The sequence below is a fragment of the Pyrus communis genome, chromosome 8 (genome assembly GCF_041283825.1).
Source record: "Pyrus communis isolate YQ-2024b chromosome 8, ASM4128382v1, whole genome shotgun sequence".
NCBI lineage: Eukaryota > Viridiplantae > Streptophyta > Magnoliopsida > Rosales > Rosaceae > Pyrus > Pyrus communis.
The window spans coordinates 21,029,063-21,053,500 of NC_142572.1; the positions used below are offsets into that span (position 1 = coordinate 21,029,063).

Consider the following 24,438-nt stretch of genomic DNA (forward strand, 5'->3'; position numbering starts at 1 on the left):
ACCCATCGAACCTAATTGAAGGATACGGACAGTCACGTATCTTGTTGTCTAATGGTACAATCTTGACCATTAAGGAGACACTCTATTCTCCACATTCCGGAAGAACGTTGCTGAGTTTTAGAGACATTCGAGATAATCAATATCATCTTGAAACCAAAAAAGATCATGGTTTTGAATTTCTTTGTATCACTTCGTACGAATATGGCTAGAAGCATATTCACGAGAAGTTGGAACGTTTGTCGAGTGGGTTGTACATCATAACCATTCGCGGCATAGAAGCCCACAATGTAGGCAGCCCTATGCCTGAGTTCTAAGACACTTTGTTGCTTTGACATGACGGTTTGGGACATCCTGGACGTGATATGATGTGCCGTATCCTTAAATCTTCACATGGGCATAAGATACATCCCTATGTTGGACTTCCACCATGCAAAGTATGTTATTTAGGGAAGTTGAATACTCAACCTTTATTAAGCAATTAAAATGCATGAAATGGTAGGCTAGTCAATTTTCTTGTTCAAAGTTAGGCAAGTTAGGTTAGTCAAGCAAGATAGGTAAGTTAGGCAAAATTAGGCTTATGTTCTTTTTCTTCCCTATATATATGTTTCATCTTGTAATTGTTTCATTAAGCAAATATACAAAACCATCTTCAACACTTCTCTCTCATGGCTTAAACCCTAGAACCCACGAAACCCTAGCAGGTTCATATTTTATCATGGTATCAGAGCACCGTTTCTGGTGACTCTGAATACCCCACCTATCTTTAACGCTTCCGCACCACAACCAACAACATCGTCATCATGGGTGATTCAGGAACCAACACAAAACCATTAGAGATGGCTACTGATCTCTCGAACCCGTTTTTATTACACCCCTCTGATCAACCTGGGAACATCTTGGTCTCCAAAACCCTTCAAGGAGACAACTACAACACATGGAGCCGTGCTATGCGCATCAGTCTAAGTGCTAAGAACAAGCTAGGTTTGGTCGATGGAACCATTGACCCACCTGCTGAAACAGATAAACAATTTGCATTGTGGCAACGATGCAATGACATGGTTCTCGCATGGATCTTGAATTCTGTACATGAAGACATTGCAAGCAGCGTTTCCTACTACACTTCAGCAGCAGATGTGTGGGCTGACTTGCGTGATCGTTTCTCTCAAGGGAACGATTCACGTGTTTACCAAATTAAGAGAGAAATTGTTGAGCACAGACATGAGCAACAATCGATCTCAGTCTACTACACCAAACTAAAGTCATTGTGGGATGAATTGATGTCCTATCATGAGCCCTCAACATGCACTTGTGGGGGTTTGAAGAAGATCAATGAACGTGATGAAAAGGAAAGAGTGATGCAGTTTCTCATGGGATTAAACGAGTCCTATGCCGCAGTACGTGGGCAAATCTTGTTGATGCAGCCACTTCCCGACACTCGGAAGGCATACTCTCTTGTTTTACAACAAGAGAAACAAGTGGAGGTATCTCTCACTCGTCATAACAACAGTTTGCATGCGATGCATTTGACAAGCCATAGGGAATCTGATGCACAACGAGGTAACTCCTCTATTAAATGCTCATATTGTGATAAAAAATATCATACCGTAGATCGGTGTTTCTATCTCAATGACTTTCCACCGGGGCACAAATACCATGGCAAAAAGATGATTCCTCCTAACAAGAAGAAACCTGCGGCTAATCAAATAAAGACTGGCAGTGAAGTCGCCACAGTCACGGATCAGCACCATCATAAAACCAACGGTGACAGCCCCAAGTTCACTCCTGAAGAGTACAACCAAATCATGGCCATGCTCAAGAAAAACAACTTGGATGGTAATCCTCACCATTTTGCAAACGCCACAGGTACTCTTACACCTCTGTCTAAAATGTCAGGAGCCTTACCACAGAAAAACCTATATTGAATCATTGATAGTGGGGCAACGGATCATATATCTCCTTCACCTCACTTGCTTCACAAGAAATCTATGTGTGATTATGTACAAATGCCGAATGGGGGAAAAGCCATTATAGAATCTGTTGGTTCCGTCCAAGCAACTCCTCTTCTTAAACTTGATGATGTGTTACATGTTCCAAAATTTCAAGTTTATTTGTTATCCGTTAGCAAACTCACTGAGTCTCTACAATGCATAGTGATTTTCTTTCCTACCTTTTGTGTGATACAGGACATGGCTACGAGGAGGACGATTGGCCTGGGCAAGCGATATAATGGGCTCTATTACTTGTCGTCAACACAAAATCCTCATTTAGCTCACAATGTCAACCGTCATTCAAACCTTTGGCACCGACGGTTAGGACATCCCTCCACCGGTCCCTTACAACTTTTGACCAAGCAAGTTCCAACTATTATGTTTGATTCTAGCCATTTTTGTGACATTTGTCCCCTTGCTAAACAAACTCGTTTGTCTTTTCCGTCAAGCTTTATTTCATCTCAAGCACCTTTTGATTTAATACATTGTGATATTTGGGGACCTCATCGAGTCAATTCTCATTCGGGGGCTAGATATTTTTTGACTATTGTTGATGATTATTCACGATTTACTTGGATCCATCTTATGCGTTTAAAATCTGAAACACAAGGGTTGTTACGTTCTTTTATTGCTTGGGTTCAAACACAATTCAATCGCATGATCAAGACAATTAGGGCAGATAATGGGGCTGAATTCATTTCTTTACGTTCCTTTTTTGATAGCAAGGGTATTGTGTTTCACACTTCTTGTCCTTCTACTCCCCAACAAAATGGGGTCGTTGAAAGAAAACATCGCCATCTTTTAAATGTTGGGCGAGCACTTCGTTTTCAAGCCAATTTACCTTTAATTTTTTGGGGGGAAAGTGTTCAAACGGCATGTTATTTAATCAATCGCTTACCAACACCACTCCTCCATCACAAAACCCCATTTGAGCTTTTACATTGTACACCTCCAGATTTTCATCACTTGCGTGTGTTTGGTTGCTTATGCTATGCCACAAATCTCACTCCCACACACAAGTTTGATCAACGTGCTCGGAAATGCATATTTGTTGGATATCCTCTTGGTCAAAAGGGGTACCGTGTTTATGATCTCACTACCCACAAATTCTCCACCTCCCGTGATGTGACCTTTCATGAGGACACCTTTCCCTTTCCTTCCCAACCCCCAGATCACCAACTTGACAGTGTTGTTCTCCCCCTTCCCCTTGATACTACCATCGACTCACCTGCCCCTACCACCACTACCATCCCCCTTCCATCCCACGACACACCACACGACCCACCGCATGACCCACCACAAGTCACACCCCCTATCCATGCCACCAACCCTTCCTCGGACCCTCTCATCACCGAGCCTGCTCCCTCCCCTCTTCCCCTTGCCATTCGCCACTCCAACCGTCCTCCAAAACCCTCCGTACGACTTCAGGGCTATCATTTATATCATGTACACTCTCTTGCTCCCAGTGCCACCTCCTCTTCCATGTCAGGTACACGTTACCCTTTATCTCACTATGTTTCTTATGCTCATCTTTCTTCTTCACACCGTTCTTTTGCTTGTGCTATTTCCAACATTGTTGAACCCACTACCTTTGAGCAAGCTAATAGTGATCCTGCATGGCAAGCCGCCATGCAAGCTGAACTCCTAGCCTTGGAACAAAATCAGACTTGGACTCTCACTCGTCTTCCTCCCGGGCATCGAGCTATTGGTTGCAAATGGGTTTACAAGGTCAAGTATCATTCAGATGGGTCTGTCGAGCGTTATAAAGCTCGCCTTGTTGCCAAGGGTTTTACACAACGTGAAGGTATCGATTACAAAGAGACTTTCGCCCCAGTTGCCAAACTTATTACCGTCCGATGTCTTTTGGCCGTAGCTTCTGTTCGTCATTGGTCTCTTCACCAAATGGATGTTCAAAATGCCTTCCTCCATGGAGATCTTGAGGAAGAAGTCTATATGCAACTGCCTCCTGGTCTTCGTCGTCAGGGGGAGCACAATGTATGCCGACTCAACAAGTCACTTTATGGGCTTAAACAAGCCTCTCGAAGCTGGTTTCACAAATTTTCCACTGCTATACACCAAGCTGGGTATCAACAATCCAAGGCCGATTATTCCTTGTTCACCAAGGTACGTGATCACTCATTCACAGCTATACTAATCTACGTCGATGACATAATCATCACAGGCAATGATGAAGAGGCCATTCGTGATCTCAAACAGTTTCTTCACACTCAGTTTCGAATCAAGGATCTGGGACCATTAAAATACTTTCTCGGCGTAGAGGTGGCTAGGTCCTCTCAAGGTATTTCTATCTCACAACGGAAATACACGCTTGACATTCTTGATGAAGCCGGCTTACTGGGTGCCAAACCTGCAAAATTTCCCATGGAAGAAAATTTGAAGTTATCTCCAACGGAAGGGCAAGTTCTTCATGATGCCTCGAAGTATAGGAGACTTGTTGGTAAACTTATTTACCTTACTATCACTAGACCGGAAATTTCATATGCAGTTCATGTACTCAGCCAATACATGCAACAACCAAGAAAACCACATTTAGATGCAGTCCATCGTCTCTTGCGATACTTGAAAGGGGCACCTGGACAAGGACTTCTATTTCCTTCAAAGGGGGACCTAATCTTGGCTGGATATTGTGATGCCGATTGGGCTCGATGTTCAATTACAAGGAGATCTGTCACGGGTTATTGCATATTCCTTGGAGGAGCATTGGTATCTTGGAAGACTAAGAAACAAACCACCGTTTCTCGATCTTCAGCAGAAGCAAAGTATCGTGCCATGGCCTCTGCGACGTGTGAGCTTACATGGATGAAATACTTGTTGGCTGACTTACGAGTTGATCATCATGTGCCAGCAAAACTGCATTGTGACAATCAAGCGGCTCTTCATATAGCAGCCAATCCCGTGTTCCACGAGCGTACCAAACACATAGAAATCGATTGCCATGTTGTTCGTGAACGTATTCAATCAGGGGTTATCACGACAGCCTACGTTCGTACTGGAGCACAGTTGGCTGATATATTTACCAAGCCGCTTGGACAAGGGATGTTTCACTCATTACTTGGCAAGATGGGTGTGATTGACATTCACATTCCACCTTGAGGGGGAGTATTAAGCAATTAAAATGCATGAAATAAACATGTTGGAATAATGGTAGGCTAGTCAATTTTCTTGTTCAAAGTTAGGCAAGTTAGGTTAGTCAAGCAAGATAGGTAAGTTAGGCAAAATTAGGCTTATGTTATTTTTCTTCCCTATATATATGTTTCATCTTGTAATTGTTTCATTAAGCAAATATACAAAACCATCTTCAACACTTCTCTCTCATGGCTTAAACCCTAGAACCCACGAAACCCTAGCAGGTTCATATTTTATCAACCTTCCTATACAAAGATTATTCATGACCCCCCTAAGTTTCTTCAGAAGATTCAAGGGGACATTTGTGGACCCATCCAACCAACCTGCGAACCATTTAAGTATGTTATGGTGTTGGTTGATGCTTTGACACGATCGTCACATGTTTGCTTGTTGCCAAACTCCTAGCTCAAATCATTAAGCTAAGGGCTCACCACCCTGATTATCCGATTAGGTCGATTCGACTGGATAACGCTGGAGAGTTTACATCACAGACTTTTGATGATTATTGCATGTCAGTAGGGATTGATGTGGAATATTCTGTGCCCCATGTTCACACCCAAAATGGCCTGGCAAAAGCTTTCATAAAGCGCCTTTAATTGATAGCTCAGACTTTGGTTATGCGAACCAAACTACCGATATCTGCCTGGGGTTATGCAATGTTGCACGCAGCTATGTTGGTCTGCTTGAGGCCCACCGCTACTCAACCATATTCACCGTTACAATTGGTCACTGGATACGAGCCTGACATCTTGCATTTACGGGTGTTTGCGTGCACCATTTATGTGTCAATAGCGCCACTACTACGTACTAAAATGGGTCCTCAGAGAAAAATGGAAATCTATGTCAGTTATGATTCGCCATCAATTGTTTGCTACTTAGAACCCTTGAGAGGAGATCTCTTTACCGCATGTTTTACGGAGTGTCACTTTGATAAGACAGTCTTCCCGTTGTTAGGGAGAGATAAGCATGCTAACGTTCCCGTAGAACGCCGCGAATTGTCGTGGTATGCTCCCACTATGTCTTATTTAGATCCCTGCTCTGCCCAGTCTGAAACTGAGGTGCGATGAATTATAGATTTTTAGAGCATTGCTTAGAGCATGCTAGTTGCTTTTAATGATTTAGTAACGGTGACAAGATCACATATACCCGCTACAAACACACCTGCAAGGATAGATGTACCCTATGTACATCCACAACCCGTCTGGGAAGGTCGGACCATCCTCAAAGGTGGGGAGGCTGCACCTTCCACGCGGCAAGGTACATTGGCGGCTAGCTAATTATTTGCTCTGACCCTGAAGCGTGGTAGACCCCTTGGTTTAAAGGATTCATAACCCCAAAAGAGGAAAATGACACCAACTAGTGACCCTAGTTTGAATCCAACCATCTCTCACTCATCTGTTCCAGCACATGAGGTTATGCTAGATTACGATGATGCTTTAGACGAAACATGCTGGCCTCTCGAGAATCGCAAGATTTCGGTCTGCCACGCAGTATTGGATGAGGTTTGGAATATGAATGAGATGATCGTCGATAACGCATTCTCGTACTTAATATCTATTAACATCATGCTTAGCGATGATATTGAACCACGTTCTATCGATGAATGTCAACATAGAACAGATTGGTCAAACTAGAAACAAGCAATCTAGGTCGAACTCAATTCGTTCATGAAACGTAAAGTGTTTGGACCTATCATTCCTACACCACGACGCGTGAAGCCCATTGGCTACAAGTGGGTTTTCGTGATGAAGCGTAATGAGAAGAATGAAATAGTGCGATACAAAGCACACCTCGTAGCGCAAGGCTTCTCTCAACGCCCTGGAATTGATTACGAGGAGACGTATTCCCCCGTAATGGACGTTACAATGTTTCGTTACCTAATTAGTTTGGTAGTTTCCGAAAAACTGAATATGTAGCTTATGGACGTGGTAACCGCGTATCTCTATAGGGATCTAGATATGGAAATATATGAAAGTTCCAGAAGGACTTCCATTGACTGGTTCAAATAGTTCTAGACCACGGAACACTCTCTTAATTAGGTTGAAGAAATCACTCTACTGATTGAAACAATCTGGGCAGATGTGGTATAACCGTTTGAATGAATATTTGACAAGTCAGGGATATATGAACAATGAATTATGCCCATGCGTGTTCATAAAGAAGTTACATTCTGGATTTGCAATCGTTGCAGTTTATGTTGATGACTTAAACCTTATCAGGACTCCCGCAGAGCTTGAGGAAATTGCTGCACACTTGAAATCAGAATTTGAGATGAAGGATCTTGGGAAAACTCGATATTGCCTCGGCCTAGAAATCAAGCATTGTTCCGATGGAATCCTAGTACATCAATCGAACTACACCCAAAAGGTGTTGCGTCGTTTTAATGAGTATAAAGCAAAGCCTTCGAGTACATCTATGGTCGTTCGGACTCTAAATGCTAAGCGAGATCCCTTTCGTCTAAATGAGGATGAGGAAGAGATTTTGGAACCCGAATTTCCTTACCTAAGTGCAATTAGGGCTTTATTGTACTTGGCTCAGTGTACTAGACCCGACATCTCCTTCGTTGTGAATCTATTAGCTAGATATAGCAATATGCCCACACGCAAGCACTGGAATGGTGTTAAAGACATTTTCCGCTACCTTAAGGGTACTACGGATTTGGGCTTGTTCTATACCTGCGAATCTCCGAGTGTTGTTGTCCCTTATGGTCCTCAGATTGATTATCGCTTTGTTGGTTACACAGATGCTAGATATCTGTCTGACCCACATAGAGCACGTTCTCAAATGGGCTATGTCTTTACCGTTAGAGACACCGCTATATCTTGGAGGTCTACCAAGCAAACGCTAGTTGCGACTTCGTCAAACTATGCTGAGATTTTCGCCATGCATGAAGCATCGTGTGAGTGCTTTTGGATGAGAGAAGTTATGGAATATATTCGAAGCATTAATGGTCTTACATCAGTTGTTGACCTTTCTACGACGATCTTTGAAGAAAATGAAGCATGTATTGAGCAGTTGAAGAAGGGATACATCAAGGGAGACAACACCAAGCACATAGCGCTAAAGTTCTTTTACTCACACCACCAGCAGCAGCATCAGAACATTGAAGTCAAGCAAATCCGTTCCCAGGACAACCTGGCCGATCTCTTCACCAAGTCATTACCCAAGTCTACATTTCAGAAGCTCGTCCAAGGAATCGGTATGCGTAAATTATCTGAGTTGAATCGCTTGTAGTTTTCTTATTTAGAAGTTATGTCTAACTCAGAGGGAGTATCTAGAAGCATACTCACATGATCTTAATGTACTCTTTTTCCTACGATTAGGAGCATTTTGCCCACTGAGTTTTTGCTACCTAACGATGTTTTAACGAGGCACCTATCCTAGGATGATCATACTCTGTTGAGTTCACTACTTTCGTCCTGTTTGACATTTGTTTTAGACATTATGCATACTTCTCATGTTTCTCCTTAGTCTGTGGGTTTTCCCCATGCCTTGGGTTTTACCACAGCGAGGTTTTGTAAGTTTTACTACAAATGCATACTTCACTTAAATTTGAGACTTGCGATCACCCGTTGTGCCGATGACTTCATCAACTATTCTACCTTATTTGTTGAAGATCTGATGTGATGGTTTGTTGAGTATTTACACACTCAAGGGGGAGTGTTGCAGTTATATTTAGAATAGGAATGTGATTGTGTAAATCCTAAAGAATATGGGAAAATATCTTATATTCCTATTAGGAGTAGATTACCTATTAAATGTTGTAATCCTAAAGGAAAAGGTTTATACCTATCCTACTGCTATAAATAAAGGCACAATGGGGGTGAATCAAACACACCTCACAATTAAATCACTCTCTCTTCTCTCTAACCATAGCCGGAACCTCTCTCTCTAAACCCTAGATCGTTCAATCAAATAGGCCTACAACAATTACAATATTTTCTTGATAATTTTGTCGTTTTTGGTAGTAATTGTCGTCCAGAACAATATATATATATATATATATATATGTATGTATGTATGTATGTATGTATGTATGTATGTATGTATGTATGTGGCACGATATGTCATTACGATTGGCAGTGATGGATTTCATTATCATATTTATAATATCATTATCTCTTCATTTACAATTTTCACTTTGTCCCTATTCTACTTAAATATCTCATTTGAGGAGATACAGTAACATTCTCACTTGAACATTCTGGGTTCCATTCTCGTCATGCAATGTTATTTGATGATAGGAAGTGTTTCAATTCTTTAATGCCCTTTAAAGATGAATTTTTCAAACATTCAATAAATCAAAAATCATTTAACCGTTTTATTCGTTTATTCGTTTGATATTAGATGATTAAACGATTTCAGACTTAGTAATTTTTTTGCTAAAACTTAGTTAATTTCTACTAAGGTCGGTTCTTCATATGGTTCTGTTAATTTGCAGGATGAGAAAGAGAGCCGAAAAAAATGGAACAAAAATGTTCAAATGAAAAGGTTGCTAGCATTCTTCCTTTGTTTCAACTTAAGTATTCTTAACCCTTCTTATATACAAAAAATGGCACTAAACTCGGATGCCAAATGAGCCTTTCTCTAGCCAATTAATCTAATCCACGTCAGTTCATTTCTTTCATCACAACATTATATTCATCATAGACGATTGAAACTATTTTCCCCTTTCATAAGATCATCTTTCTGAAGGCGCTTAACAGCGTCTTTGGTCGAATGTGCTTAATAGCTCGAGTTCTTTCACTAGCAACTCTCAGAAGGAGAGAAACTTTGAAGGAGATGCTTGAAGCCACACCGATCCTACCCAGTATAAGAGCGCCCTAATTTAGAAGACCTACTGAAGTTTCTCTTCATCTTTTTTTCCTTTTTCGATTATATGAACAATTCTCCTTTCTTTATTGCCCTTTGGGCTTCTAGGATATATAGTTCTACTAAATTAGTAACAAACCCATGTACCATGTACATAAACAGTTAAACACAACAAATTACATCTACTCACAATTTATAAACATGTTCTGTTATTTAATAGAGAAATCTGGTAGGTATGTACTCCCGTATCCTAACAGGTAGACTATAAAACTCCTCATTTCTAGCATCTCCTTTCCTGCTCCGGAAGGGTCTCCACCAAGCAAGTCCTCTGTCGTTGGCCGCATGCCTGGCGTGAAGCGTGTTATCCAGCAGCGTGCCCACGATCGTCGCCACTGTTGGGCTCGAAGAGAAGATCGTGTTCAGTATGTCATCAAACTGCAGCCATCAAAATGATGTTGATTTAGAATCTTATATAAACGAAGTCATAGTTGAAAGAGAGAGCGTCTAGGGTTTAGCGTAACGTGTCTATGTGTAACTTACCCATATGCCATCCGTTTTGACTGGCCCGACACCATTCGGGGTGGTGTTCGAGACAAAATATTGAGGTATCGAGATCCCAAGAAACAGGGATAGACCCAAAACATAGATGTTTCTCAATGAATTATTATTTGCAAACTGAATGAATGTGATACCAACAGCAGCTGCAGATAGAGGAAACAAAGGTGAAACACTTTTCGGTGATAGAATGGTATTAACAAGATTCGAAATGGTAATAGAATCACTCACCGACGATTCCAAATAAAACACAGTACATGGCAGCAAATATCGGCAAAGGAATTGATGCAAAAAAGGCTCCAAACTTCCCTGAAAGACGCAACTTAACACTGTCAAACACAAAGCAGTAAACCCAGGCATGAGTCATGACATGTCTAACGGAAGGAGAGAACGAACCAAATATAGAGAAGAAGAACATGAAAGTGGTTGAAATCTGCACTGCTCTTCTGCTCCCTATGTGTGTCAATCCAAGCAGGCCAACGTTTTCGCTGCAACATATTACAAAAAATGAGTGAAATCATAATCTTTGCAAGCAAATTTTCTTCTGTTGATATCCAATACTCTTAGATAGCTAGGAAGCCGTTATTATCTAAAGGGAATATCAACATATATGTCAAGCTAAAAAGCTTTCTTACACGGATGCTGTAGTACCGACAGCAGCGCCAAAAATACCTTCAGGCAGCATGCCAACACCCTACATTTGAACACATACAATTATATCGTTTTTAACTATTTTGAAATACAACGTTTGTTTCCCGCTCTTTTAAAGTATCACAGAAATTTGGAAAGGATGAGGGCAAGAGGGAGAAAGGAGCGGCATGACAATTTGCAATCACCCGCAAGCCAATACTCTGGCTCACTACACTGTTGGAGTAAAATCCGGTTCTCACAAGGTTTTGTGGTCTCACAATCATTGTAAGTTACTTGAGGATCAAGTTAGGATTAGGGAATTAACTTGGACTTTACCGGTTGCAAAAGGAATGTACTATTAAGTTGTTATTCTTGCTAAAGGGGTTCCTAATCCTGATTGGTTAAGGAGATATAGACATATTCAGTTACCTATTAGGTCTCAATGATGGGTTAAGCCTATTAGGTTAACATGCCTATATAAGTGAAGGTCCTTGCGTTTGCTGATACACGCAATATTCACAAACTCCCCATACGGTTTGATTGCTGAGGATCAGTACAACGTAGAAGACTCTTTGCGCACCAAGCTTTCATCCATGGCGTCTTCAGGTTAGTTACTTACTTGCAAGCCAATACTCTGGCTCACTACGCTTGCTGGAGGGGAGTAGCACCTGAAAGCCGTGCTGCCGCAAAATACGCTCCAGTTGACTGCAACCAAACATATTATTTACTTTATCAAGGATTAAGCATAGAATCAGATTTAAGATACGAGAATCAATATCAATTACGAAATTTTCAAAGTGCATAAAAAAGTGTATAGAACCAGTTTTAGACCTCTGCAGACGTAACAATTGCTGCTCCCATCATTCCAAAGACATGGCTCGCTCGGAATATGCGTTTACCCCACTGAAACGGGTACGGGAATCTAATCCTTCATTTCAAACAGCCATAACAAGTGTTATGAAAAGAAAAATTCTTCTGAAGGGAATTTATTAACTTTATTACGCAAGAAGAGAGACCCCGATACATGTACATACCAAGGAAGGAGCAGATGCTATAAGGGAGAGGGATTCAGATGTGCTGAGGGACCCCGATACATGTACATACCAACATGATGTGCTGAGGGACCTTGCTCTTCATTTGAGCCGTGATGGCAGCGTGAACGAACGCAGTCGATTGCTTATGCCAAGAAGAGAGACTGAACTTCCAAGAGAATGGGAGAGGGATTCAGATCAGCCATTTCATGCGAAGATTGTATCAGTTCATACTAGTATTAACGTGTCTCAGTAATTGCATTTATTGATTATGAGGTTAGTCATTATGTTTACACTTTCGTGCTGATTTAAACCAATTCATCACTCGATAATGCAGTTGAAATGAAAGAGATGTGTTGTAAACTAAAATAGAAAGGAACGAAGTTACCCGAAAAAAAATAGAAGCCTTGAGTGGTGAATAATTCTTGGGATGAGTCGCGGACTAAGTCGCTCTCTTTAAGACGTTTCGCAGCTTTGCCCAAAGTGTGCAAGCAGTTCACAAATACCACGTCGTACCCAGGTTAAAATAACCCAGAACCTAACTCTAATAAGGTTCTTCCTTACACAATGGAAGAACCTTCAAACTTTCACCCTTTTGATATGTTGCTATCAATCTATGTAAAACTTCTAATTTTTCCTTATTTACTTTTAGCAAATCGCATGACTTCAATTTCAATTTTTTCTATCTTCTGTATCTAAATATATATAAGAAAATAGACGTTGGGGGTGCTAAATGATCAGAAATCAAGGGAATTATTATGAGGATTCAAAACCGTAGGAAATTAAAAAGAAGATTAAAAAGGGACAAGACCAAACCATACAAATCACAACGGACAAAGTTATGTATATAGACTTGATCTTGGAATCCCATCTTTAATAACAGCTTACGTTTTATATTTAATGTTTGTAATAAACCAAAATATTAATATATTTTAAATAAAAACATATTTACTCCAACAATCCCCACTTGTTTTTGTTTAAGCAACATATTATTAAACTATGCATAAGTAAAGGTGTTTCTCAACTTGAACTTGTACATAGTGTTAGTCATCCAAATTATACTAGAGTAACTTACAATTTTGAACTCTATTTATGACAACACCACACACATAACTTTATTAAGGTGAAGTTTGCAAAGCTAGCACATTACGGCCATGTGCTTGTATCCCAGTATGGTGAACACTCTAGAAACTTGCCCAAGATTTCATAGGAAGCGGCCTCACTTCCACATTCACATAGGTAAGACTATCAAGGATATTCCTGTAGCTAGATATCCCACTCAACATAGAGTATAGACCTTACTAAAAGAAAAAAAATCTCAACCTAAAAACGCTTTGGGATGTCATGCTGCTTAAGGATAGACATGGAATAATATTCCAAATTAAAATTAGCAAGACTTCACTCATATCACTTGTGACTTGTTATTACCCTTTGAACCTATTTCTTGGGATCTCTAGTCGATAGGTTGGGTTGCTATCACAAATGACTCAATTTTCTACGGGCTTTAGTCCCATACCTTTCGAGGTTTTCCAAACCTTTTCTCGTGCTAGTCCATCAGCTAAGTTTTCTTCATACCGTATATGATCCACTCTTACAGCTCCATTAGAGAGGTAATCTCTTACAATGTTGTGCTTACGACATATTTGTCGCCTTTTCTCGTTATAATTACGGTTTTGCACTTTAGCTATTGCCGATGTGCTATCACAATGGATCAAAATTGCTGGAATCGGTTTCTCCCATAAAGGGGTATCTAACAGTAAGTTTCTCAACCATCATTCTTCTTCGCTTGCCGTAGCTAGCGCTATTAATTCTGACTCCATAGCAGACTGAGCCAAGATAGTCTGTTTCTTAGACTTCCGTGACACAGCCCCACCACCAATACTAAAAATATATCCACTAGTGGCTTTAGAGTCATCTGAAAGAGTATTCCAATCAGCGTCGTTGTAACCTTCTAGGCTAGCGGGAAACTTCTCATAGTGTAATCTAAAATTCATCGTTCTTTTAAGGTATCTCATAAGCCTCTCTATGGCATGCCAATGCTCCAAACTAGGTCTGCTAGTAAACTTGCATAAAACTCATACGACATAAGATATATCAGGCCTAGTGCAATCAGTAGCATAACGAAGGCTACCAATAATACTCGCATACTCAGATTGTTTAACATGCTTACAATCAAAATAATTATACTTTCTTAAAAAAATTTCTATGTAGTGAGATTGATCTAAAGAAAACCCATGTTCGGACCTAGTTATTTTCAAACCAAGTATTACACTAGCTTCACCTAAGTCTTTCATATCAAAATTAGCACATAACAAAGATTTGACATTATTCACAACATGAACATTCAAACCAAAAATAAGCAAATCATCCACATATAGGCATAGTATAGTGCATATATTACTTTCAGACTTATAATAGATGCATTTATCACTTTTATTTATTTTAAAACCATTCGAAGTAACCAAACTATCAAATTTTGCATGCCATTGTTTAGGAACCTGTTTCAATCCATAAAGTGACTTAATCTAACTTGCAAACTTTATTTTCTTGACCTGGAATAATAAAACCCTATGGTTGATCCATATATATTTCTTCCTCTAATTTACCATTTAAGAAAGCTGTTTTAACATCCATTTGGTGCACAACAAGATCATGAATAGAAGCTAAAGCAAACAATACACGAATAGATTTATTCTAGTCACAGGTGAATAAGTATCAAAGAAATCAATATTTTCTCTTTGTCTATAGCCTTTGGCAAAAGTCGGGCTTTAAATTTCTCAACTGATCTGTCAGGTTTTAATTTTCTTTTAAGAATCCATTTGCAACCTATTTTTTTGCAACCAGGTGGAAGATCCACCAAGTGCCAGGTTTGATTTGACTCCAGGGACTTCATTTCATCATTTATAGCTTCTTGCCATAAATCTGCATCTAAAGAAGTTAAAGCTTCTTGAATTGTATTAGGATCTTCTTGTAAGTTATATACATGGAAATCAGCCCCAACATCTTTAGCTATTCGAGCTCTTTTACTTTTCCTAGGTTCTAATGCAAATTGACTATGTTCTATGCGAGTAGGTTCATAAATTTTAGAAGAATTAGAACCCCCACTATTTCGAAGATTAAAAGGAAATTTATTCTCATAAAAATCAGCATTAAGTGACTCAATTATGACATGGTTTTTCAAATCATAAAATCTATATGCTTTGCTATTACATGCATAACCAATAAAAACATATTCATACGCTCTACTAGCCAATTTCGATCTTTTTGGATCAGGTTTACGAACATAAGCTAAACAACCCCAAGCTCTGAAATACAACACATTTGGCTTCTTATTTTTCCAAATTTCATAAGGAGAAATATTCGTTTTTGAGTTAGGAATTCTATTTAACACATAACATACAGTTAACACAATTTCACCCCACCAATAAGAAGCAGCTCCAGAACTAAGTAAAGTAGCAACAGTCAATTCACAAAGAGTTCGATTTTTTCTTTCCGCTTTACCATTCATTTCAGGAGAATAAGGAGCAGTAGTTTCATGAATAATTCCATTAGACTTAAACAAATTAACAAATTTAGTGGATTCATATTCTCATCCTTTATCACTACGAAATCTTTCAATCTTACGATTAAATTGATTTTCAACTTCAGTCAAGAAAGTTTTGAACATGTCAAAAGCTTCACTTTTATTTTTCATAAGATAGACAAAACAGTAATTCGAACAATCAATAAAATAACGTTTTCCATTTCTAGTTAACACTCTATCAAATTCGTAGATATCAGAATGAATTAAGTCAAGTGGTTCAGATTCTCTATTGATAGATTTATGTGAAGTTCTAGTGATTTTAGCTTGACTACAATATTGACATTTTTCAAAATCATTCAATGATAAGTTGGGTAAAAAACCTAAGTTACTCATGTTCTTAACCAAGCGTTTGTTAATATGACAAAGTCGAGCATGCCAAGTATTAAAAGAAGACAACATGTAAGCAAAAGTAGACATTTTATCAACATTCAATTTAAACATTCTATGAGTAGCATATCCCTTTCCCACAAAAACTCCATTTTTAGTAAGAGTATACGTATCTGCTCCAAACGTTTGAGTAAATCCAGCCTTATTAAGAAGAAAATATGAGACCAGATTCTTCCTTATTGCTGGAGTGTGCATCACATCTTTCAGTGTCATGGTTTTTCCAGAGGTCAACTTCAACTCCACTTCTCCAGTACCAACAACATCAGTTGAGTGCGAATCACCCACCAACACCTTTCTTCCCTGAGCCACATAATAGGTCTTGAATAGGGAAAGATCATAGCAAACATGGCGAGAAGCACCATTGTCCACCCACCATCCCTCGGATCCATCAACTACGTTGATTTCTGATATCATTGCAATCAGTTGCTCTTCAACAATATTTGCCTGAGAAGCAGAGTTTGCCTTATAATGCATGGCAGATTGAATGCGTCTTAAAATTGTTGTAAACTGAAATAGAAAGGAATGAAGTTACCCGAAAAAAAAAATAGAAGCCTTGAGTGATGAATGATTCTTGGGATGAGTCGCGGACTGAGTCGCTCTCTTTAAGACGTTTCGCGGCTCTGCCCAAGTGTGCAAGCAGTTCACAAACACCACGTCGTCCCCAGGATAAAATAGCCCAGAACCTTCTTCTGATAAGGTTCTTCCTCGCACAATGGAAGAACCTTCAAACTTGCACCCTTTCAATATGTTGCTATCAATCTATGTAAAACTTCTAATTTTTCCTTGTTTACTTTTTGCAAATCGCATGACTTCAATTTCAATTTTTTCTATCTTCTGTATCTAAATATATATAAGAAAATAGAAATTGGGGGTGCTAAATGATAAAAAATCAAGGGAATTATTATGAGGATTCAAAACTGTAGGAAATTAAAAAGAAGATTCAAAAACGGACAAGACCGAACCGTACAAATCACAACAGACAAAGTTATGTATATAGACTTGATCTTGGAATCCCATCTTTAATAACAGTTTACGTTTTATATTTAATGTTTGTGATAAACCAAAATATAAATATATTTTAAGTAAAAACATATTTACTCCAACAAGATGGACTGGTTCCAGATGGAGTTTCCCAAATGTGAAATGCTGATTTTGAATTTTTCATCCGACGAGGAGTACCTTTTGCCTCCTTTTATTCAAAACATGCCAAAGTTGAGGGCATTGATAATCAGAATTAAAGTACATCAAATGCCATCCTAAATGGCTTTTCAGTCTTCTCAAATTTATCCAATTTGAGAAGCCTCTGGCTCGAAAAAGTATCCGTCCCTCAATTATCTACCATCCTCCTGAAAAATCTGAGGAAAATCTACATAATCCTATGCAAGATCAGTAATAGCCTTGATCAATCCACCTTTCCTCGGCTGACAGAGCTCACAATCGATCATTGCGATGACTTATTCTGGCTGCCTTCGTGCATATGCGCAATGCCTTTGCTCAAGAACTTGAGCATAACCAACTGCCACAGCCTATACCAGCTTCCAGCTGATTTGGAAAAGCTGCAGTCTCTACAGATCCTGAGGCTATATGCGTGTCCGGCACTGCAGACGCTTCTGGCCAGCATTTGCGAGTTACTTCGGTTGAAGTACATTGACATTTCCCAGTGTGTAAATTTGAGATGCCTTCCCATGGACATTGGTAAGCTAGCAAGTTTGGAAAAGATTGACATGAGGGAATGTTCACAAATTAGCAATCTACCGAAATCCGCTGCAACGTTACAGTCTCTGCGACGTGTAGTGTGCGACGAGGATGTTTCTTGGATGTGGAGAGACGCAGAGAAGGCATTGCCAGAGCTTCATATTCAGGTGGTGGAGAAACATTTGGATCTGGACTGGCTTGATGAATAAGCAAATTGTTGCACCATTACCAATATTAGTTTGTATGGATTTTGATGTAAATAGTAAATCATTTGTTTATATGAAGTTAAGTAATAGGAATTGAGATCTTTTTCAGATTTCTGTGTCTGCAGTTAAGGATCAGGAGATCCAGACGACTTATTTTAAATGTTGCGGCTCCCATTAGCCTATTTCACTTGTCCACTTCACACAAACTAAGGGTGCGAATCGTTTTTTGCAACGACTTGGATTTCCTTGTTCTTGGGATCCAGACACAGAGATTCCGAGAGGATATCAATTCAAATAATAGGGATAAAAAATTAGAGGATTATTCTACATGTGTTTCTGTGGTTCTGTTTTCTTTGAAAACTTCAAAAGTCGTCGGAAGTGCCCTCTTTGGTGACAGTCAATTGATGATAGCCGGCTAAGAAGCAACAAAGTGACTTATTTCCCAAGCACTTTAGCCTGAAGCCAAAAGTTAGAACAAGCACTTTTGAAATATTTGTAACGTCTGATTGACTTCAGCTGGGTCCAATTTTATTGAGCTTACATGGAAAGGGATCCTTTCCAGATCCCTTCCACCTAATCCACCAAACCAACAAATTCGGACTCTTGAAATTTGATCCAACGATTACAAACAAAGGATCCCATTTAAAATTATAATAACTTTAATAGTTGGATCAAATTCAACAGTCTGATTGGTGGATTTGATGGATTATGTGGAAGGGATCTAGAGATGATCCATTTCCAGCTTACATAAGGTCTCGTTTGGCATGCCGTATTAGATATCGGATAGTACTATTTAATACTATCTGATGTTTGGTGTCATTTCGTATTAAATTAGCATTGAATTATTTATGCGTCTCCGCCTATTTTATACGATGCACGCCGGATAACTTATACACTCCAAATCGTTGGTATTATTAGTCGGGTCGTTGGAAACAAAATCAAGTTGGCTCTTTTTCCATCTTTCTCTTGCTGAATACTCTATCCTTTTCCCAATCAATCTTCTCAACCAGTATTCATTCTCTCTCTCGACAAAGAAAGAACAAGAGTTTGGGGTGTGCGACTGTATATGGTTGATGGGGATAGGGATGGGGATTGGGTGGTGGAATAAGTTGGAATTGTGGCTAATCGACGAATAGGATGTCGACCTGCATTTGCAGATGCTCATGGCAAACATCCATAGTGGGAACGTTTTCGTCTGGATCAGAGATGGTGGTTTTTAGTTTTTTCCGATCAAATCAACGAGCTCTAATACCAAATTTGGTTTTAAATTGGGAAACTCAGTGCCATAAATGTTCTTCAATCTCCTTTTGAGGAAGTAAATGAACATGATAATCTTTGATTCTTTGTGCAGCAGCAACTTTTATTAATAGGAGGAAGAATTACGGACAAAAACAAGTCCAAGATGAATTGAGTTTTTATTTTTTTTTAACTGAGAACAGATTTGATCGATGCTCTTTAATTTGTTAATTATGTTAAAAAGTATATATAGACATTATTTAAAATAAATAAATAAAGTTTTTTAATCTGGTACTGCACCAAACGCCCGATTAAATAGTCAGTACTGTCCGATGACAGATTATCTTATCCAACTGAAATAGTCAGTACAATCTGAGCTGCCAAACGAGGCTAAGTGTTTGAATTAGTCTACCCTCATCCCACGGTCCCATCCATCCCACTTATCCCCTTCCCCTAATACGACTTTAGCACACTACACCACACCCAATATTAAAAATAATTGATTAATTTCAAGATTCTAAAAGATTTTAAACGCTAGCCGGGCGGTAGGCAGGGGTTTAATGCCCAGGCGGTTAGGCGAAACTTAGACGGGCGCCTAGTCGAGCTTGGCAGATTTAAGTAAATTTATAAAATATCTTATAAATAAGTGTTTATTTATACTTGAAAAAACATATACTTATAATGTATTGAGAATTTGAAAAAATGTAAATAAAGTTTAGAGACCCTAATGAGTTTAAAATTGGGTTCGGAACCATCGTTCTGAGTTTTTAAATTTTGGGGTTTGAATCTTTCTATATGGGTTTCTTTGTTTTGACTTCATAAATTGTTGGGTATCTCTTTTGATCTGGAGGCCGATGAATGACGTGCAGTGTACGAATGTGCGATTAGGAATTTTGGGGTTCCTCAAAGTTTTTGGGTTTGTAGGATGCGCAGAGCTTCTGGGTTTCAACTTTCAAGTCTGAGATGAAAGCTTCTTGGTTTGCACAGAGCTTTTAGGTTTCTGGTTTTGCACAAAGGTTATGGGTTTCTAGGTTCCGACTAGCATTTCGCCTAACACCGCCTAGACCACCTAGTGCCGCTAGTGCCGCCTAGGCGGCCGACTAGACCCTCCCGGATTTTATTGAACGTTTTGTCCAAAATCGCCACAGAACCTTACCGCTCAGCGCCTAGACACCGCCTAAACCAACTTTTAGAACACTGATTAATTTAAACTTCTAGACTAACTTAATAACATCCATTCATTTTAAATCATCATTGTCAAGATTCACCTAAAATATTTTTTTTTCTTTTTTGAAAAATGGAATTTTATTGATAACAAATAAAGAAGTTACACTGATGTAAACCTAACCTCTCAAAACAAAAAAAATAAAAATAAAAGGTTGGACCCAAAAGAAGATGAAGCTCTTTCCAAGGCTTATAGGTGGATCTTTGAAGATAGTATCAATGGTATTTGTCAATCAAGTGAAGGCCTTTGAACTAGTATGTTCAAAAAATACTGAGTCCCCCAATGGAAAAACAACTTTATCTGAGGTTGAGCAAATGGCATCAAGCCTTCGCAAAGGCTTAAAGGAGACATCAAATGGATAGAATGTTTGAAAAATTATTACAAACTTAAAATTCGGTTGAAGATGGTGTATGAATATGGCCTGATATTGTTCATTTAAAAATAATTTTTTGCAGGCTTATAATTATAGACAGGGCTATGTTTAGCTCCTTAAGTTGGAGATGACTTTACACAATGAATAAGTTATTGGGGTTATATAAGATCATTAGAATACTCGTGGTTCTGTTGTGATAGCAAATGACGTGTAACTCAATTAGTCAAAATATACATCCTTGCATACGAGAATCCAACTCCCCTTCCCCCACTATAGCTTGTATAAAAAAGAGTGCTACTAGGCCCATTCTATTGTCTTATTTTTCCATCCACATTGCAAAAAGTAAAAACAAAAGGTGCTACTAGGCCCATTCTATTGTCTTATTTTTCCATCCACATTGCAAAAAGTAAAAACAAAAGGACTGAAAAACTCAACAACAAAAAAAAGTAAAAACAAAAGGAATGAAAAACTCAAAATCAAACCAACAACTATAACGCCACCAACCCCAGCCATTGACAATAAATCAGTATCTTTATATATATATATATATATATATATATATATATATATATATATATGCTGCCCTTGTTTTCTTCCTCTCTTTTATTCCTATGTCTCTATCTATCTCCCCACACCAAATTTAATTATATTCAACACAATAACATCAAAATTGAAAATTCTAACTACATTTTCTATTGCAATTGAAAATTAGAAGAAAAAGCAATGGAGAGGGTTTGGGGAGGGGGTGAGAGGGGACGGAATAAAGATAAATCGCAGAGAAGAGTGAGATGGGGGAAGAGAGAATTAGGGTTGGGGTAGGAATACCGTGGAAAATGAGGGGAGGAAGAAAGAGGTGTTGAGCTCTTCATCGCATTATTTACTATTGTTCTTTACATGGGGCTTTTAGATCCGGATCCAAAATCATAAATGGTTTTTAGAAGTGAGTCCAGTTATCTAATTACATGTTTTTTTTATTTCTTGTATACTCATTTTACATTTCCTAAAAATATTAAAAATCAATTAAAATCTTCTAATATTATGTATTTTCCAACTCCAAAAAAATCTAATTAATATTGACACACCCTGATCGGAATCGAGGTGTGCTGGTCGTCACGTGAGAGTGATGTAACCATGTGCACAATGCGAAGCAAAATTAATAATAAAAGTACGAATAAATAAAAAGCAAAGTACTAAATAAACTAGTTAAAGTAACACACTAGTGTGAGACTAAGTGGGATAAACATAATCAGAGCACAGAAAGCCTAAGTGCAGTCCAGAAGAACGAATACTAATTACACAACACCCCAAAGGTGAATCCTACATGTGTGATGTTCTGTCAGAACCACTGTCAAGTCCTCGTGAACCACCAAAGCTGCTTCTAACTAGAACCTGGAAGGGCGCAAAACAGAAAGTGTGAGTAGGCAAAAACAAAGTTTTTCAAAATCATTTCATTAACAAAAGTTCTAAGCCCTCGCCGTAAAACCTGTATAGTTTTCTAGAAAATAGAATATACACATATATCGAAAACGTGTTCAGAAATATGTCATGTCGAACGCCTCCACATAAACTGTAAGTAACCCAGGTAATGTCAATCAATGCAAGTAACATGTCAGCCGGAGTCACCTAACGTGACCTGTATGGCTGAATCCAGAGCTCAAATCCCCAACTCACTAACTATACCTGCACACAAGTAGGAACCACCTAAAGTGGTCTGTACGATAGGATTGGGTGTAAATAAATATGCTCAAGTGCTACGATCACTTGAAGACTGGGTGAATAATCACGGGTCACCTACGAGTTGGAACCATCTATAGTGGTTTGTACGGCAGGACTATGCTAACTTGGATCCAAGATGAACATGTGGTGCGGGAGGTGAACATCACGTGAATGACTGTGCCCTACTCTGGGCGGGAGCCCCAAAACCGAGGGTGCAAGTTATGAGCTCTCTATGCATCTCATATAACCATTAATGCACAATCATAAACTATAAACTTACCTGGCACTTACCTGTGCGTCCGCAGGACTAAACATACATATATACAACTACTAATGCATAAATAAATAGGCAAACGTTATGCATGGCATTTAAAACATATAAACATTCCATTTCATTTTCTGGGAAAAATAAATAGGCATGAATAAATAGGCATACATAAATAAATAGGCATGGCATAAATAAATAGGCATACGGAAAACTAAAAGCCCACTCACTGGTATGTGGAAGAGTCATAACCCCCTTGCCTCGAGTGATTGCGCTCGTCTTCAGGATAGGTCTCACTTATATGCAAAACAACTATAAAAACATCAATTTAAAGCACATAACCAAAACTAGGTAATAACTTCTCATACAATGCTCAAATGGGGTGTGTGAATACACCAACGTGATCTACTCAACCTCATGAACATCCCCATATTTTTAAAATAATTTTTCGAGGCTCCACGCGCCGGCGAGGGCACGGCCCTACACGCTCCCACGCACGGCCACGTGCCAGGCACACTGACGGCGTCAGTTAATGTCGTTAGGAATATTCTGTTAAACCCTAATAGATTCCGTTAAATCTGACTGAATGCGTCAAAATATTCCGTCCAAACTGATGGAATATTCCTTCATCTTCTCCGGCGAGACGCCGATCGTCGGAAACCTGGAAAAACTTCAAACCCTTCGTTCTCACTCGTTTCTTCACCAATTTCTATGAAATTTGCACCAATGGAAAGCTGGAGATGAGTAGAACAACGTTATACCTGTTTGAAACCTCAAAGATCATAGGATCTCGCTGGAAAAATTCTAGAAAAATCGGCCAAACTTGTAACTCATGATCCCGATGTCCAATTCCTTCCAACGAACCACCCCGAGCTTCCTAAGAACCTCACTAAGCTTCCTAAAAACTTCAAATTCCCTGAAAATCAATAATTCACGTGTGCATGAACAGTGACCAAATCAGAGATTCCTGGTTCGACGTGAAATCGAAGGATTCCTTACCTGAAATTGGTATGGTTGAACTCGTATGGTCCTCACGAACACAAAGGTACAATTTTTCACTTCGATCTGCAACGTTTGCAAGGGTTTTGAACCTCGTCCGTACAAGTGAGAAGGGGAGAGAGAGAGAGGGAGTTCGAGACAGAGAGAGACACAGGAGAAGATGATGTGGGTGTGGGTGTGGTCCAGATGCAACCAACAAAACCACAAAACAATCACCCCAAAATGACAAATACCCACCAAGGGCAAAATCACCATTTCACACTTACGGTACGAATAATTCAGGACGGACTGTCACAAATATCTTATAACAAAAAAACCTAATATACTAACATAAATCTATTTGCAAAACATTATATCCTAACTCAAGCAAAAAATATATATGAATATATATTATACCTATAAGCAACATATGAAACCCAACTAAAAGTTAGAAAAATATAATACACCTAGAAGTAGGGCACATGAATCTTTGACAGGTCGATTATAAAAAAGAATTTATCATATAGGTATATAAATATAATCAACATGAGATATAGGTTGCTCATAAAAATTAAAAATAAAATCTATAAATAGGGTTTAAAGCAGAAGGA

At 38.9% G+C, this 24,438-nt stretch overlaps 2 protein-coding genes, 1 long non-coding RNA gene and 1 pseudogene across 4 annotated transcripts; 2 read left to right on the forward strand and 2 right to left on the reverse strand.

Annotated features, from left to right (window-relative positions):
- Nucleotides 1-505: 505 nt before the first annotated feature.
- Nucleotides 506-2,464, forward strand: LOC148695327 (uncharacterized). Its single transcript, XM_088699256.1, has 2 exons — nucleotides 506-1,863; nucleotides 2,184-2,464. The coding sequence occupies exons 1-2, from the start codon at nucleotides 801-803 to the stop codon at nucleotides 2,225-2,227; spliced, it is 1,107 nt and encodes a 368-aa protein (XP_088555382.1). The 5' UTR covers nucleotides 506-800; the 3' UTR covers nucleotides 2,228-2,464.
- Nucleotides 2,465-10,078: 7,614 nt separating this feature from the next.
- On the reverse strand, nucleotides 10,079-12,191 carry LOC137716863 (nucleobase-ascorbate transporter 3-like). 2 transcript variants are annotated; one of them, XM_088698859.1, is made up of 8 exons: nucleotides 12,167-12,191; nucleotides 11,964-12,060; nucleotides 11,562-11,837; nucleotides 11,138-11,196; nucleotides 10,899-10,990; nucleotides 10,734-10,811; nucleotides 10,488-10,648; nucleotides 10,079-10,382 (listed from the first exon to the last, which is right to left on the reverse strand). In XM_088698859.1, the coding sequence occupies exons 4-8, from the start codon at nucleotides 11,185-11,187 to the stop codon at nucleotides 10,161-10,163; spliced, it is 603 nt and encodes a 200-aa protein (XP_088554985.1). In that variant the 5' UTR covers nucleotides 11,188-11,196; nucleotides 11,562-11,837; nucleotides 11,964-12,060; nucleotides 12,167-12,191; the 3' UTR covers nucleotides 10,079-10,160. The 2 variants fall into 2 exon arrangements, with proteins under 2 accessions (XP_088554985.1, XP_088554984.1); XM_088698858.1 differs by having other exon boundaries at nucleotides 11,138-11,837.
- On the forward strand, nucleotides 11,321-18,117 carry LOC137718083 (putative disease resistance protein At4g33300; annotated as a pseudogene).
- A 3,904-nt stretch (nucleotides 18,118-22,021) lies between these two features.
- Nucleotides 22,022-23,974, reverse strand: LOC148695328 (uncharacterized). Its single transcript, XR_015965023.1, has 2 exons — nucleotides 23,080-23,974; nucleotides 22,022-22,257 (listed from the first exon to the last, which is right to left on the reverse strand). It is a non-coding gene; the product is annotated as an uncharacterized LOC148695328 (long non-coding RNA).
- Between the last annotated feature and the right edge of the window lie 464 nt (nucleotides 23,975-24,438).

Bases quoted from the DNA above. Each gene is read 5' to 3' on its own strand.
- LOC148695327 (XM_088699256.1), top strand. From the start codon at position 801: ATGGGTGATTCAGGAACCAACACAAAACCATTAGAGATGGCTACTGAT. The intron at 1,864-2,183 runs GTACTCTTACAC...TGTGTGATACAG, and splicing joins CCATTTTGCAAACGCCACAG to GACATGGCTACGAGGAGGAC.
- LOC137716863 (XM_088698859.1), bottom strand. From the start codon at position 11,187: ATGCTGCCTGAAGGTATTTTTGGCGCTGCTGTCGGTACTACAGCATCC. The intron at 10,812-10,898 runs GTTCGTTCTCTC...TGCGTCTTTCAG, and splicing joins GTTCTTCTTCTCTATATTTG to GGAAGTTTGGAGCCTTTTTT. The intron at 10,649-10,733 runs GTGAGTGATTCT...CTCTATCTGCAG, and splicing joins TGTTTTATTTGGAATCGTCG to CTGCTGTTGGTATCACATTC.